Below are 15,402 nucleotides of genomic sequence, written 5' to 3'. Positions count from 1 at the left end.
AAAAATTCACATTTTACTCTGAGCATGGTACCACAGACTCTTTTATTCACAAAGTATTGAAATACTTCCATTGTTTCATTGTACAACCATTACAACCACTAAATCTGGCTCCACCAGAATGCACGCTTGATTCCGAAGTGTCAATAATAAATATTTATTTTGTAAGGCAGAATTTTCAAGCAGCTTTTGAGTAGAAAGGGGAAATATCACAGGATCAAGAGGTTTTTGGTAACATGAATTGTTTTTAGAGGTGTGACTATATTTATGCTGGACTTGAGAGCAGAACTTTAATAGAATGCAAATGTGTTTAGGCTTCTACAGGTATCTTCTTCTGACTGATTGCTCAGCAAGACCTGGGCAGCTCTTCTACACTGCTTGGCTCAGAGCACTAGAGGGCACTTGTGCAGCTCTTGGAGGAACAGTGCTCCTGAAAGTCTTCATAAGACAAAATATTTCTTGTAGTGCCACTTCAGCAGTTATGCAGATTCTTTAGAGTACAGCAGCCCATACACTGCTTTCCTTTTTATTGCTTATATGGCTTCTCACATACATATGTGCTTCTCTGACTCTTTCCCTATTATAAGCTATGTCTTATAGGACAGCTGCCTCACTTTTATGCCTCAGTGCAAGAATTTGAGGCTGCTTAGTACCCAGGTGCAAATTCTGTGAGTTCAATCAGTGTTTATTGAAGAGGTGCAGACACACCCTTCTAACAGGGTGTGCACCCCTCTGCAGTTCACTCTAACCACATTTTGAATGCTGGTTACTGCAAAGCAAACAGTCCATCTGTTTCTCTTTACCAGATCAACCACAAATACCCAGAGAGACGGCTGCTGGTAGCAGAATCCTGTGGAGCTCTAGCACCTTACCTTCCAGTAAGTAATAGACTCCAAATACCTGCTAGGGAAAGCAGGGTAAAAATCTGATGCATAATGTAAGCATTCTTTGTCATTTTAAATATCACCAAGTGTGTATATTATGCACAGACAGTCACATTGTCTTCTACTTTATATCACACATGAGATTCATTAAGTCACTTGAAGAAGGAGATAGTTTGTTACGAATACAGGTTAATCTAGCTATAAAATGTTTCTAAAAACAATATGACTATTCATTTCGCTAAAAATGAGGTAAAGAAAAGATAGTTAGGACCAATTAAGGAAACAATCTATGAAAAAGGAATTGGCACCCAGCTGTAGCATTCTTCAGACACTGTGGAATGTTACATCAAGAGTGGTGCCAGTTAGAAGAAGCAGTGAAATTATGTCAGTGGTAAACTAGACTTTCAAGCTTCAGAGAAAGAGTGGGGGAAGGGAACTTAAATTAAAACCCAATTTCTCCAATTGAGCAATGCAGTGATTACTTAAAGTCTAGGCCTATAGTAGTTTTACTGCTGTTAGTTATTTTTGGTTCCATGCAAATGAAGGGACCTTAGTTCTGTTCTTAGCAGGACAAAAGCCTTTCTATTGAAGCTACTGACATTTTATATTCATTCATCTTCTCTTGTGAAAACTGAACATGTAATATTCATAAAGGATTTTATGGTTGGAGGAAGGGATTTTGTTTGTGAGCACTAATAGAAGTGGCAACTTTTTATTATCCACATTTCTTGTTTCATTGGCATTAACAAATGTGTTTCTCATTTACAAACAGAAAGAAATTCGTAGTTCATTAGTACTTTCCATGCTGCAACAAATGCTAATGGAAGATAAGGCCGATCTGGTACGAGAAGCTGTGATCAAAAGCCTTGGCATCATTATGGGCTATATTGATGATCCAGATAAATATCAACAGGTATCATCATTTGGTTTGAGTTCTGTATGTGTAAAATGCTTTCTATAGATATTTCATAAATAATGAAAGAGGTGGTATAATAATAGATGATTGTTTAAATTCTTGCATTTTTCTTAAATATTTCCAGATACTTAAAAAAAATAGAATTTCAGGTGTAAGCCTTATATAGAAGCTGCTCTAATAGTTCATAATTTACCTTTAAGGACATACCACTTCACTGCCCATCTGATATTATTAGCCAGTTTGGCATCATCACTTACTAATACAGATTCGTTTGCTACAACAAAGCCTACTTGTAGTTCAGCTTAATGCTGAACAATAATGTTTCACATAAGTAAAAATAAAGAACTTTTCTCTTTGAGTTTTTGAAGGGAGAGTGGTAAAAATGTGTATATAAATTTTTGGGAAATAATTGCATTCTTTACTGTGTTTTACCAGGGTTTTGAACTGCTGCTTTCAGCTTTAGGAGACCCTTCAGAACGTGTGGTTAGTGCAACACATCAGGTATTTTTACCTGCTTATGCTGCCTGGACAACAGAACTGGGAAATTTACAGTTCCATCTTATACCTACACTGCTTAATAAAATTGAAAAATTGCTCAGGGTATGTACTCAACTGTTTCTACATTGGAGAATTTTCTTTGTAGTCTTCACTTGTACTTTGGAAGAAAAAAAAAAAAAAACAAAACAAGGAAAAACACCAAACCTCCCCCAAACTAAACATGCTCTTCTTTAATACTGATCTGTTTTATATCCTAATAGCATTGCTCCATGTCTAAATTGTGTAGATTTTGGTAAACTGCATTTTTTATTAAATAAGCAAGAAAAGTAGATTTGAATGGTTAAGTTAGGTCGTTTCCAGTTATGATCCAGTTTGCACATTTCATTCGATAGATAACTCAGAAGTTCTGGAAAAATTGTGGGCCTCATAACTATCTAACACACTGAAAGAAGATGCTTGCTCTCAGAGTACAGGTGACTTGTTTATTCAGTTTAGATGCCTTGGTCACTGAGGCAAAGGATCCACATTTCCAAAATGTGCTGAAAATGTTCTTTCAAAATATCAGTCTGTTCATCAGGATGAACTGTTAAATGCCAAAGGTTATATTGCCTGAATCTTTTCAGTAGAGGTGACCTAAGAGTGGCAAAATATGCTTATGATTAGGCTAAATTGCTTTATAATTAGTGTGTCTGGGTAGAAGCTCATCACAGATGTGTTGATGCCTTGCCAGGGAATACATGCCTAGGGAACAGATCTTCCAAACTGAAAACTTCCAAATTAATGTCCTGTTTGTTTCAGGAAGGAGAACATGGCTTGGATGAACATAAGCTCCACATGTATCTGTCTGCCCTGCAGTCTTTGATTCCTTCTCTGTTTGCACTGGTGCTACAGAACGCACCTTTTACAAGCAAGGCTAAACTTCAGGGAGAAGTACCACAAATAGAAGGTAAATTATTAGTTTCTGGGTTTTTATATTGGTCTGCCTTAGTAAATTCTTAAGTAATGCTTCCTTTTTTCACCCCTTGCTATGCTTGAGATACCTGATTATCACAAAAAAGCTTTAATTGATTTTTCTCTACTTCTTAGAAGAAGCTTTTAGAAAGCAAAGCAATTTTTAATTGTACTTTCTAAAGGTTTCTAAAGAACTGATTTCCATTAATAGCCAATAATAGCTCAGGAGGGCTGGCCTCAGATTCAGTTAATTCTTACAAATTTATGGAGTGGGAAAAACACAGCATAATGCAGCAGCATCACCATCTGTTATCTATCTGTGTAATATCCTAGAAGACCATCCCATCCCTGAAAGTGTTCCAGGCCAGGCTGGATGGAGCTTTGAGCAAGCTGGTCTAGTGGAACGTGTCCCTGCCCATGGTAGTAGGGTTGGAACTAAGTGATCTTTAGGGTGCCTTCCAACCCAAACCATTCCATGACTGAACGGCCTCATGGTGAAGTTGTCCTTAGATCAGCAAACCTACCCTGTGGAGTGTTTTCTCCTGTTGCAAATACTTTAAATATGTTATTGGTAATACCTGCCACCATGCTGATAATAGTGCTGTGTGTGAAGATGCAAAGGAAAGGTAACAAAGGAGAAATTTGGATAGTTGCTAGTGGTACATTACTGTCTGATACACCTTTGAAAATGGATGCCATGGTAAGGCTCATCTGTCTGACTTGAGTAATTTGAAGATGAGCACTTTTTCTGAGTGGCTACTACTTAAATAACAAATGCAAAAATTTCAGGTTTCAGCCTAGTCTTCTCCAGGCTGAGCAAGCACAGCTCTTTCAGCCTTTCTGCATAGGAAAGGTGCTCTATCTTTTTGTTCACACTTTTGTAGCCCTCCTTCAGACTTGCTCTAGTAGGTCCATGTCTTTCCTGTGCTGGTGACCCCAGAGCTGGATGCAGCACTCCAAGTGGAGTCTCATGAGAGAGAAGCAGAGGGCTAGAATCACCTTCCTCATCCTGCTGGCACGCTGTTTTGGATGCAGCCCAGGATAGTATTGGTTTTCTTGTCTGCGAGCAAATATTGCTGGGTCATGTCCAGTTTTATCATTCACCAGCACCCCCAAGTCAGCTCTCAGTCCCTTCCTATCCCCCAGCCTGCATTGCCCTGACCCAGCAGAGGTGCTTGCAGCACCTTGTACTTGGCCTTGTTGAGCCTCATGAGATTCCTATGGGCCCATTTCTCAAGCTTGTCCAGGTCCCTCTGGATGGCATCCTGTCCCTTCGGTGTGTCACTGCACCACTAGCTTAGTGTCATCTGCAAACTTGCCAAAGGTGCACTCAATCCCTTTGTCATTGGTGAAGAGAGTGAACACTACTGGTCCCAGTATGGACCCCTGAGAGGCACAACTTGTCACTGATGTCCATCTGGACATTAAGGCATTGACCACTGTCCTCAAGGTGTGGACATCCAGTCAATTCCTCATTGACTGAGAAGCTGATCCATCAAATTCGTATTTCTCCAGTTTGGAGAGGATGTTTTGGGAGACTGTCAGAGGCCTTACAGCAGTCCAGATAGGTGACATCTGTAGCTCTTCCCTCTTCACAGATACTGTCATCCATCATAGAGGGCCACCAGGTTGGTCAGGCAGAGTTTGACCTTGGTCAAGCTGTGCTGGCAAGAATAATAACATAATCTCCCTGTATTTTCTCTTTTTAACTGAGGGTTACATAATCTCTTCAAAGATTACTTTAACTCACTGATTTTTAAAAAGCAAACTAATAAAGCAAACCTTGTAGAGAAGGCACTTAATGAGTTTCACAGTTTCTTAGCTGTTGTTTCGGACATCACCTCCGTGGTATTTTCATCATCTTTCATTCATGAGTGCTTGTTCTCTGCTGTTACAGTCACTAGGTTTCCTCGACCTGTGTCGCCTCTTCAGGACGTCGCCGTCATCATTGGAAGCCGCGAACAATTGGCGGTGCTGTTGCAGCTGTACGATCATCAGCTGGAACATGAGGGCACCACAGGCTGGGAGACTCTGCTATGGGTAGTCAATCAGCTGTGAGTTAATTTGTGTCTTAGGATACCTAATTTTAAAATGTGTCAAAATTAATAGTTCTTAAGCATGGTCTGTGGCATTCACATTCTCTGAAAAAATTGCTTCGCCCACGATTTTTCTCCTAGGAAGCTGAGAAACCTCAGAGAGAAGGAAAACAATTCTTATCTCATTTGCTTCTCCTGTGTTGTGCTTATGTGTGGAATGTTTGGAGATTGTTTATACACAGGTGATTGTTTCACTGGTCTCCGGTGTGAGTTGTTTTGACTCATTGGCCAATTGGTGCTAAGCTGTGTCCAGACTCTGGAAAGAGTCATGAGTTTTCATTATCTTTTTAGCATTCAGTAGGTATCCTTTCTGTATTCTTTAGTATAGTATATATTCTTTAATATAATATAGGATTATAAAGTAATAAATTAGCCTTCTGAGAACAAGGAGTCAGATTCATTATTCCTGCCTTTGTCAGGGCGTTTCCCTGCAAATACAATACACAGTCGTGTTTAACAATTACTGAATATAAGAATGATTGAATGATATATATGAATGATTGCATTTGAGAATTACCAAAGAGGGAAACTTTTCATTTACTTTAGGCATTTTAATTTTCGTGCTGAATTGCCTTTGATTTTATTCAGAAAATATCGAGTCTAGCAGAACATGTAGGTAACTATTTGCTCTGAAAACTTGTTTCTTTTATTTTTGCATCAGTATAGTTAATTCTCTTGTGGAGTAAAGATTGTTGTATTCCATCTCGTGATAGCAACAGATGTTTGAAAATATGGGTCAGACTTTTCTGGCACTTAAACCCTTGCTTTCTTCACAGGTCAGGAATTGCACAGAACATGTAGCTAACTTTATTAGAACCAGTAGTGCTCTATGTGTGCATGTATTTATTAATATAAGCAATAAATCTACACAAATGTAAATGGACAAAAGCAAAAAGTCAGAGTAGTGTTCAATATCCTTTTGTTTTCTGATTTTTAGGCTACCACAGCTTATAGAAATAGTTGGCAAGATCAATGTAGCATCAACTGCCTGTGTCCATGAATTCTCTAGATTTTTCTGGAGACTTTGTAGGACATTTGGGAAAATTTTTACAAACACTAAGGTAAGATATTACTTTAAATATTCTACACACTTGATAACATATATTCTCTATATTTACAGTATGTTGGAACACTCACAATTTGTGACAATTTATATTTTCATGTCACATTGATGCTTTTCCATAAGTACATTTAAACCTGCTATTTTTAGAGCTGTCTTTGTGTCCTTTTCTGGTTTTGGTAGTTTTGAAATTGCCTTCAGTCTTGCCCAACCAGGGACACATTTTTTTTTTTAACTATATTCTTCATATTTCCTTTGTGAATGACAGAGAGAGTAGGAGAGATCATCCTAATTCTGGTTATTTAACAACTTTCTTCAGAGCAGCATACTGTTCACTCTTTGCAGTCTACATAAGTACTCCAGCTTTACTTGATTTGAAAATTTGAAATTGATGCCTTCCCAGCCTAAAATATTTTTTGTAGGTGGTATCTAAATATTTTTATCAAGGAATTATATCGTTTTTCTCAATAAAATAACTTCTGAATAAAATTTAAAAATACTTCAAGGGAAATTGTCAAACATGAGAGGATTAGCTAAAGATAAAACTCTTTTAGCAGTATGTGCTATCTCCAGAGAGGGGATTGTTGTTGTTTTGTTTTGGGGGACTTCTTTTCTTTGTTTTGCAATTCTTTTTATTTTTCTAAGTTAATTGACACTGGTAACCGGTCAATTACCATTGACCAGTTCTTACATGAGATTAATCATCCTTTACATAGGTAAAACCACAGTTCCAGGAAATCTTAAGACTGTCTGAGGAAAACATAGGTAAGTAGCTTTTTACTGAAATAAATTGATCTTAACTGCAACAGGAAAAAACTTTCATTCTTTTGTTCAAATAACATTGTGAGGCTGCCATTCTCATATTTGCTGTCTTTGTGAATTGTTGAAAAATCTAGTCTTAATCTGAATGGAACACTCTGAAGCTGTAGATTGTGTGTAGGGTAAAAAAAATCTCAAATCCAAATACCTCTTGAGTATTATTTAAGCACGTTTCTGTAGATATGCATATAAATACTTGGTGTATATATCAAAAGGTGATTGAATCCATAATACTTAAATACACATATGTAAGTCTAGTATAGATAATACATGTGTTCTATACTCATATGTATGTATAAAACCAAAATTCTTCACTGTGTTTCATTAGATTCCACAGCAGGAAATGGAGTGCTAACAAAAGCCACAGTTCCCATCTATGCAACAGGGGTCCTTACATGTTATATTCAGGTAGGTTGGTTTCTGTTTCTTTATTGTATAGTAGTGTGTGAAACTTATTTTAAAAAAATACCTAAACATTACTGCGTTCATCGAAAACTTACTGGTCTTGTGTGTTGAAGAGAGGTACATGAATGGGCAGCTGTAAATACATTTACAAAGTTTTCTAGTCAGGTGGTGATGGACATTTAGATCATGTGTTACCATGCCCCTCTATCAAAACTCTATTAATGTTGTTCCTGAAATGGCTTGTCAGTCATTTAACTGTGAACTTGGCAAACATCATGGTGCAAAACAAGTACTGAAACAGGTAAATTGCTATTTGAAGCCTAGTGGGAGTCTTAAAATTTTCATGTTACCTAGTACTCAAACAAGCATACTATAAATCTTACCTAATCTTCCAGCAATGAGCAGCCAAGGTCTAGTACACACATAGCTTATAGGAAAAAAAAGAAATTCTTCATAATCTTACAAATTTTTTGTGGATTATGATTTATAAACTTTCAGTAGTCATAAATGTGCTTAAGTACTGTTCTTAGAAGTTTCTTTAAGAAAAGAATTTATGCATGAATATGTGCTTAGTAGATGAAACACCATCTTGTGTGTTTGCTTTGAAAGGCTCTTTAAACACATTTTTGAAATTCCAAAGAAAATTGTTAAATGCTTAATCTCGTTTGTTCTTTTCCATAGTTTGTGTCCCCTGCAGCTGTAGGTTGCCATCATAACCTCAGCAATCCTTCCCGCACATTGATCACTGTGTGATCAACTCCCTTCCTCCCTTCTTTCAGGAAGAAGACCGCAAGCTGTTAGTTGGATTCCTAGAAGATGTAATGACCATGCTTTCATTGTCCCATGCTCCTCTTGATAGCCTGAAAGCTTCCTTTGTGGAACTAGGGTAAAGAATATACCTTGGGGTTAACTACATCTAGATACATTAGAAGCTTTTAATAAAAAGCTTTGTAATTTTTAATAAATGTGATGCTTTGGGTGAATAAAGGGTATACTTGCTTTTTTTCCCCTGCTGTAAAATGTAATTTCTAGGTTAAAAATGTAGCAGTTAAAAAAAAATGAAGTGCAGAAGAAGAACATCAAAATCCAAACAAAAAAATTCCACAAAAATAACTCATTGAGAATACAATGGAAATTAATTTTGTATTTACCATACTATTGTCATTTGTTCTAGATATGTATTTGCATTTAATACAATTCATTGAAAATTATGTTCTTGAAGTTGAGCTTGGGTTCTTTTAATTAACTTGTAAAAGGAATATATTTTCTAGACTGCAACATGGTGTAAGTCTTTCAGAATGAGATAAGTATTTTGTATCCTTCAGAAAGGATAAATGCTGGAGTTTTAGATTTGTTGAAATCTGCATTTTTTTAGGTAAAGAGCACATCCAGGGCTTGGGAGTGGTTTTTTTTGATCAGTTGCCCAACTTTTCTTCTAGTGCAAACCCAGCTTATCATGAGCTACTATTAACTGTTTTGTGGTATGGAGTTGTCCATACTTCTGCTCTTGTTCGGTGTACAGCTGCTCGAATGTTTGAGGTAAGTGTTGTCCAAACTGTTTTTCACTTTTTAAAAACTAGAGTTTATTTTTTAAAACAGGGATCAAATCAGACAATGTTTCTACATTCTTAATAATTGCAAACAACTTAAATAAGGTTGTGTACTGTGTGATGGAGCAGGAGGTTGTTGTTCAGCTGTTTCTGTATCTGTTCTCTGTTCAGCAGCACATCTTTCTATAGGTCTGTAGTTAAATATAAGCATCTCTGAGTTTTAACTTCTGCTTTTGCTATTCAACACATCATCAGTAGTCTAATATACAACTTAACATTTTCAGTAGGTCTTGTGTATGCTCATGCAATGCACTTGCATTGTAATTCAAACTAGTTTTCTTTGTACCAGATATGGTGGTGAAGACACAAATATAATTCTGTAGTTTTTGTAGAAAATAAAAGAATGTTAAAAGAATTTACAGTTAGTTTACTTGCCTCATAATGACAGCTTAATTTTTCCCTTAATATCTATAAATTTTGGTCAGAATAAAGACTGAAATGTATACCTAGTAAGTTTGCTTTTATTTTCACATCATGCCTTTGTTTCATCAAATGTTCAGTTTAAAAGGCATATGCAAAATTCTGAGACATATTCCATTGGCTGAACAAAGAGAACTTTCTGTTCTTTGCATGTTAGAAACACATATTTCTAATCACCATTACTTTTTCCTTCTCTTTTTTTTGGGCATTTTTCCATATATGTCTCATTTGGATAGCTTTGGAGGGGACCTCTAGCTGAACCTGACATCTTGTATCCATTTGCAAAAATAAATCTGAAGTCTGCCTCAGAAAAAAAGAGCACTTAACATATCCATCAGCTTTCTTTAGTGACACTCAGCAAGTCAGAGCAGAGACAGCAGTAAACAACCACAACAAGCTCCATCCTGAGACTTCAGTTGAAAACATCCAACAGTGTCCTTTTTTGCTGGGTTTTTTTTGCCCCTCCTTTTAAAAAGGAAATGGCAATTTTTGGATGCTGTTACAATCTATTTGCATATTTTCCCTCTCACAAAAGCACTTTTTATATCCTATTTGTAATAATAAACTCTTTTTCCCTAATAAATATTAGCCAAATTAGCTCAGTTACAACAGGCTGCTGTTTTGGTTGCAGCTTCTTTTCAAATTCAGCTGCATGTTGATTATTTTTAGGCAGTCTATGCATGCTATTTCATATCTTGTTTCTTAGCATATTTCAATTTTTACCAAAGCCTAGGCAGCTTTCTTTTAAATGCTTTTCTTACTTGAAAATAGTAGCATATTGCTGTTTCCTGGATAGCCATGGCATACATATTTATACATGGTATTATGTAAATTTGGGAAGTCACCTTTGCAAAGAGGTAGTAATAGCTGGTTTCACTGCTGGAAGATTCCATCACTTGAGGAATTTCTGTAACCTCAGAGGCTGCTGAATGGCAAAGGCCAGTGATTAGATAATAGGATGAAGAGTATGTGACCTGCAGGACAGCTGTTTGAGAACAGTGAAGGTTCTGAGCAGCACAGAGACTGCAGGCCTGACTGCTTTACCAAACCTTTATAGCCTGTTAAGGGTTGGAAGGACACAGAAGTGATGTGGGGCCTTTCCACTCCCTTGCTTCTTTGGGGCTGGAAGCTTTGTGCTACCATTTTAAGCTGTAGTATGTATAAGTAATTATCTAGAGGAATCAAAAAAAGATAACAATTTACATTGTCTGTCTCGCTCTAACCTTAATGCTGCTACACGGCTTTGCCACCCAGCTGTTCCTGTTGCTTCTGAATTAATGTTTTTAGTCAGCAGCTTCCCATTTGAATGTTGATGCAAACAGATTTGATTGCTCTGATTTGATGTGAATAAGTCTAAGTTGACTTATAAATCAGCTTTCTTTGCTGGTCTGTTTGGGTTCAGGGCTAGGGACACATCTTCAGAATGACACTTGTATTATAAAGCATGCTTTGTTTTCTGTATGATGGAATGCATCTGTTCTCCATGCTTTACCATACTTAAAAATGTGGCAGACCAGACAGGAATGAAGCTGAGATCATTCTAAATTATTTGCTAATTATACAAATCCCAAGTGTTTGATTTTTTTTTTTTCAAAGCACTGTATAACTGCTAGGCTTTTCTCTAAATGAAGGTTCATAAAGAAAACTCAAGTCTCTGTTTGTCCAAGATTGAAAATTGTAAGCATTCTCTATTTTAATAAATGTGAAAATTAGTAAAGCTATATATGAGAGTAAAACCATCCTAAGCAAACGATGAGCTGTGTCCTTAACAGCTCTTTGAAGAGTAGCCCATGAACTCAACAGATTGGCACTTGGAGTTGTTGCCAATGTAAATAATTGTGAAATGTTTTAATGTTAAAATGTTGTAGTTGAGCTGACATCCTAATACTTTCTGTATAACAAGTATAGGATGTTGCAACTTGGCTACTCCAGGTGCTTTGCAGCAATACTGTCTTGTGTTCTTACACAGCTTGTCCCTGTCCTTCCTTCTCCAGTAACTGTCTGTGAGGCCACACTCTGTTCCATGTCTGTGTCACTCATGCATGCACACACATACATGACACATAAATGTTGCTTAGTAGGAGTGACTCCTTTATATAGAAGCTTTTGAAAAGTCATGTTCCTTCCAATATTTTTCAGCTTACTTTGATTTAAATTCAGAGTTGATAAAGCAGGAATGCTCTAACAAATAGCAGAATGTAAAATCTTCTTTAGTTAGAAGATGTGAATACTGTCTGGTTTTGGTACTGATATACTGACAGCTACTGCTTTTCTCAGGGGAATAGCTTAGAGTTTAATTTGTGTTCATTATGCAATATGAGTAATCAAAATGTAGCTAAATATTAAAAAGACACTTCATATTTCTCATATAAACTTACAGATGAGATTTTTATATTCATCTCCTAAAACCAGCAAATACATGCAGACTTCCTTACATGAGACACAAAATGGAAATATCTAATCATTCCTCTTTTTATTAATTAAGACAAAACCCACCACTTTGTTGAATGTGAAAAAAATTTGCAACTTGGTTTGAAAATCAGTAGGTTTTCATATGAAGAAAGCATGTAAAGGGCATATGCAGCAAAGGCTTGTGTATAACTACATAGGTAATGTAAAAATATCACCTGGGAACATCTGGATTCAAACAACTTTGTTGTGTTCATGGATAATGAGTTTTACTGTGATTTCAAGCTTTTAACATTTGGGATGCACTGCAACAAATACATCTCTTCCTTAGTTTGCAAAAAGACTTGAGGAAATACATTTCATGGCTCTAGTTCAAGGGTTCTCCATTTTCTCCCTGCACAGACCAGCATTCATACTGTTTGGACGGTTGTTAAATATCATTCCTGAATGATTTTCAGGAAAACATTTTGGCATCTGGGAAGGTGCTGTTTGTCTCGTTGTACAAGGTGTGAGATGTATCACTCAGTGCGGGGAAATTACACACATTTAGCCTAGTCAAGACTTCTGTGATGCATGTGACAGCCACCTACTATGATAAATATTGTTGTGTAGAGCTAGGAACAGCATTTACATGAAATTGTCAAATTCAAATTAACATCACTTTAGTACTTAATTATACATAACTTTATTTATAGTTATAATCATATCTGAAATAAAACATGGTTTGAGTTCAAGTTTTAAAATATCTGAAAATAAAGAAAACATTGTATTGTTGAATTCGTCATGTTTGTCCTGATTGCCAGACCACTTTAGCTTTCTTCATGCCTTTGCATTTATGAAGCTCTAGTGTAGCAGTATTTGCTTAGCTTCTAATTTTGGTTTGCTTTTTGTGTTTTCTCTTTCTCTCTCTTGGTTTTGCCGTTCTTCTTCCCATGATACTGTGCTCGCTCTTTCCGTGCATCACCTGTGATACCCCCCTGCTCCGACCATTCAGCTGTTGGTGAAGGGGGTACATGAAACTCTGGTAGCTCAGAGAGTTGTTCCTGCTCTCATTACTCTCTCCAGTGACCCTGAAATGTAAGTTCCCTGACTGTCTTATATATCTAGCATCCCTCTTAATACTTAGAAAGAAATAACCATCAGTTATGTCTCTTAATCTAGCTGAACAAAAATTCCTTTTAAAGGAAAGTAACCTTTAAATCATTTCTTTCTAAGTAAAAAGGTTTACTGCAACACTTGGAATTAAACTGTATAAAAATGCTGAATAAACTTAAAATAGAAAACTTAAATCCATGTAATTGAATTTTTGTTTATATTTAATCATGTTCTCAGTTTTCAAATTTGCTTACATCATTTCTGGTAGAAAGCTGGATACTACTATTCTGTAATGCTATCAGCTTTGCTACTGCAAAATTAGGTATCACCTGCATTAATGAAATGCAAAGTAGTTTCGGCTGCATCTTATGTCTGATATACAATGGTGGCACTTCATTTTGTGGACATTCTGATGTGGTATTTCTTTCCAGCTAAGGAGGGATGCTTTGCTAATCTCACTAACAACTTGTTACTAACAGATGCTCCAGCATGAATAGAGTCTTAGTGGCTTTAATGTCTTGTGTGGGTGACTAAACCAAGAACAACCCCAAGAGTCTGCCTGCCCATCCTCAGTCACAGCTAACCCAGTTGTTCACGTTTACCAAAGCATTTTTTATTGCATGTTGACTGGTTTACAGCTGGCTCTTCGAGGCATGAGTGAAGCGTTAGTTGGCAAGCGGGTTGCTCCGGCCCTTGTTACCTTGTCCAGTGATCCTGAATTGTGAGTTTCAGACTGAGACCTTGAGTTAATCCTGTCTTTTTCCTGGTCTGCTTTTTTTTTTTTTCCCCCTTTGTCATTGCTAGAAACTAATGTAACTTAAAAGTACTAATTTTAAAATTTTTATTTAAGTAATTTTGTTCTTAGTTTTGAATACATCTTAAAGATCCTATTCTTCCATTGTAGTTCAGTAAGGATTGCTACAATCCCTGCTTTTGGGACCATCATGGAAACTGTTACTCAGAGAGAGGTAAGACACCTGTTGTCACCTGTGTTTTTGTAGCATAAGAAGAGGATGATTTTTTTTTAATAAATACAGAATAAAAGAAAGGGCAAGTCATAAATTCTTTCTTTCTTTCTTTCTTTGTCATATTCTCTTCCAAAGTGCTTTTGGGTTTTGCAATGGCCTTTTTTTTTTCCTCTCTAAACAAACCAACCCTTGTAACTAATAAAAACATTTCCTTCTAAATCTCAACCAAACATAAACAAACAGAGACAGATAAGTAGAGGGGAGGCGTGTGCTAGAAGATGGGAAATCCCATGCTCAAAATGTTTCTTTAAAACCTTCTCCAGTACAGTTGTGAAATCTAATTCCATTATTTCCAAAAAATAATAGTTCTATTTTAAAAGAGTGACTAAAAACATCCACATATTGTACTTCTGTATATTGTATTTTTTTAGGTGCTTTAGGGTATCCTGCTTGGCTCCCAAATACTTTAGAAGAGCAAAAGACTCTTGTTGCTCCAGTCATATCTGCTTGTTTAGCCCTTGATTTAGTCCAAGATGGCACTGAAAGACATAATGACATTAGCAAAATATTCCTTGAAGATAATGCAGAGATGCAATTCCTCATCATTTTTTAAATGATGCTACTATGGTAATAAATAAGAATTTTGAAGACAGTTAGGATTCTGCTGCAAACAGTAGAAAACTGGATTTTGTTTCATGTAACAGCTGTGCAATCAAATTTCTTCTGTAAGGCCTTGCAGCTTTTTGCAGAGCTTGCATTCTTCCCGTAATTTCAACATATTCTAAAAGAATGTGTTTGAGGAAATGTGAGTAATGTGAGTCAAGTCAGTGATGACTCACACGTACTTGGACGATGGAAAAGTTAGAATTTTGCAGCTTGGAATGCATGCCTATAATCAGTTGGGAAGAATATTGTTTTGTTACCACACAGAAATTACTGTATCTATTGCACTAGTTATGATAAGCTTTAGAGTACAGAGGTGATAGCACCTTCCAAAATGTATCATAAAATGTTACTTTTTTCAAGTTTGAATCCAAATAAAATACCTATCTCATTTTTGGTTTTCTAGCCTTTAGTTGAGGGAATCTTTTTAATTCCATTGATTTTATGATAGTTACTTTTGCATCTCTGTCCTCTGCAAAAAAAAATTCAACCTATTAACTGAGATACATTACAAAAAATGCTATTAATTGGTTTCTAATTAAACAGGAAAACTCTGTAGTTATTAGTTATTAAGTAAGAGGGAAGTATCAGACTTAAGGGAGTATCAGACT

At 36.4% G+C, this 15,402-nt stretch overlaps 1 protein-coding gene across 2 annotated transcripts in view; it reads left to right on the top strand.

Annotated features, from left to right (window-relative positions):
- The window catches only part of RELCH (RAB11 binding and LisH domain, coiled-coil and HEAT repeat containing), a 77,141-nt gene that overhangs the window by 49,968 nt on the left and 11,771 nt on the right, over positions 1 to 15,402 (top strand). For both annotated transcript variants that reach the window (XM_077181834.1, XM_054628872.2), the window contains 12 exons: positions 804 to 875; positions 1,654 to 1,794; positions 2,233 to 2,397; positions 3,094 to 3,241; positions 5,144 to 5,300; positions 6,280 to 6,403; positions 7,119 to 7,167; positions 7,550 to 7,629; positions 8,406 to 8,512; positions 9,066 to 9,165; positions 13,060 to 13,142; positions 14,065 to 14,128. In XM_077181834.1, the coding sequence (XP_077037949.1) occupies positions 804 to 875; positions 1,654 to 1,794; positions 2,233 to 2,397; positions 3,094 to 3,241; positions 5,144 to 5,300; positions 6,280 to 6,403; positions 7,119 to 7,167; positions 7,550 to 7,629; positions 8,406 to 8,512; positions 9,066 to 9,165; positions 13,060 to 13,142; positions 14,065 to 14,128 (1,290 nt within the window). The remainder of the gene's footprint in view (positions 1 to 803; positions 876 to 1,653; positions 1,795 to 2,232; positions 2,398 to 3,093; positions 3,242 to 5,143; positions 5,301 to 6,279; positions 6,404 to 7,118; positions 7,168 to 7,549; positions 7,630 to 8,405; positions 8,513 to 9,065; positions 9,166 to 13,059; positions 13,143 to 14,064; positions 14,129 to 15,402) is intronic.

This window comes from Agelaius phoeniceus, chromosome 1 (genome assembly GCF_051311805.1).
Source record: "Agelaius phoeniceus isolate bAgePho1 chromosome 1, bAgePho1.hap1, whole genome shotgun sequence".
Lineage (NCBI taxonomy): Eukaryota > Metazoa > Chordata > Aves > Passeriformes > Icteridae > Agelaius > Agelaius phoeniceus.
The sequence above is the reverse complement of the archived record's forward strand: the minus strand, read 5'-3'. Positions and strand labels throughout refer to the sequence as shown.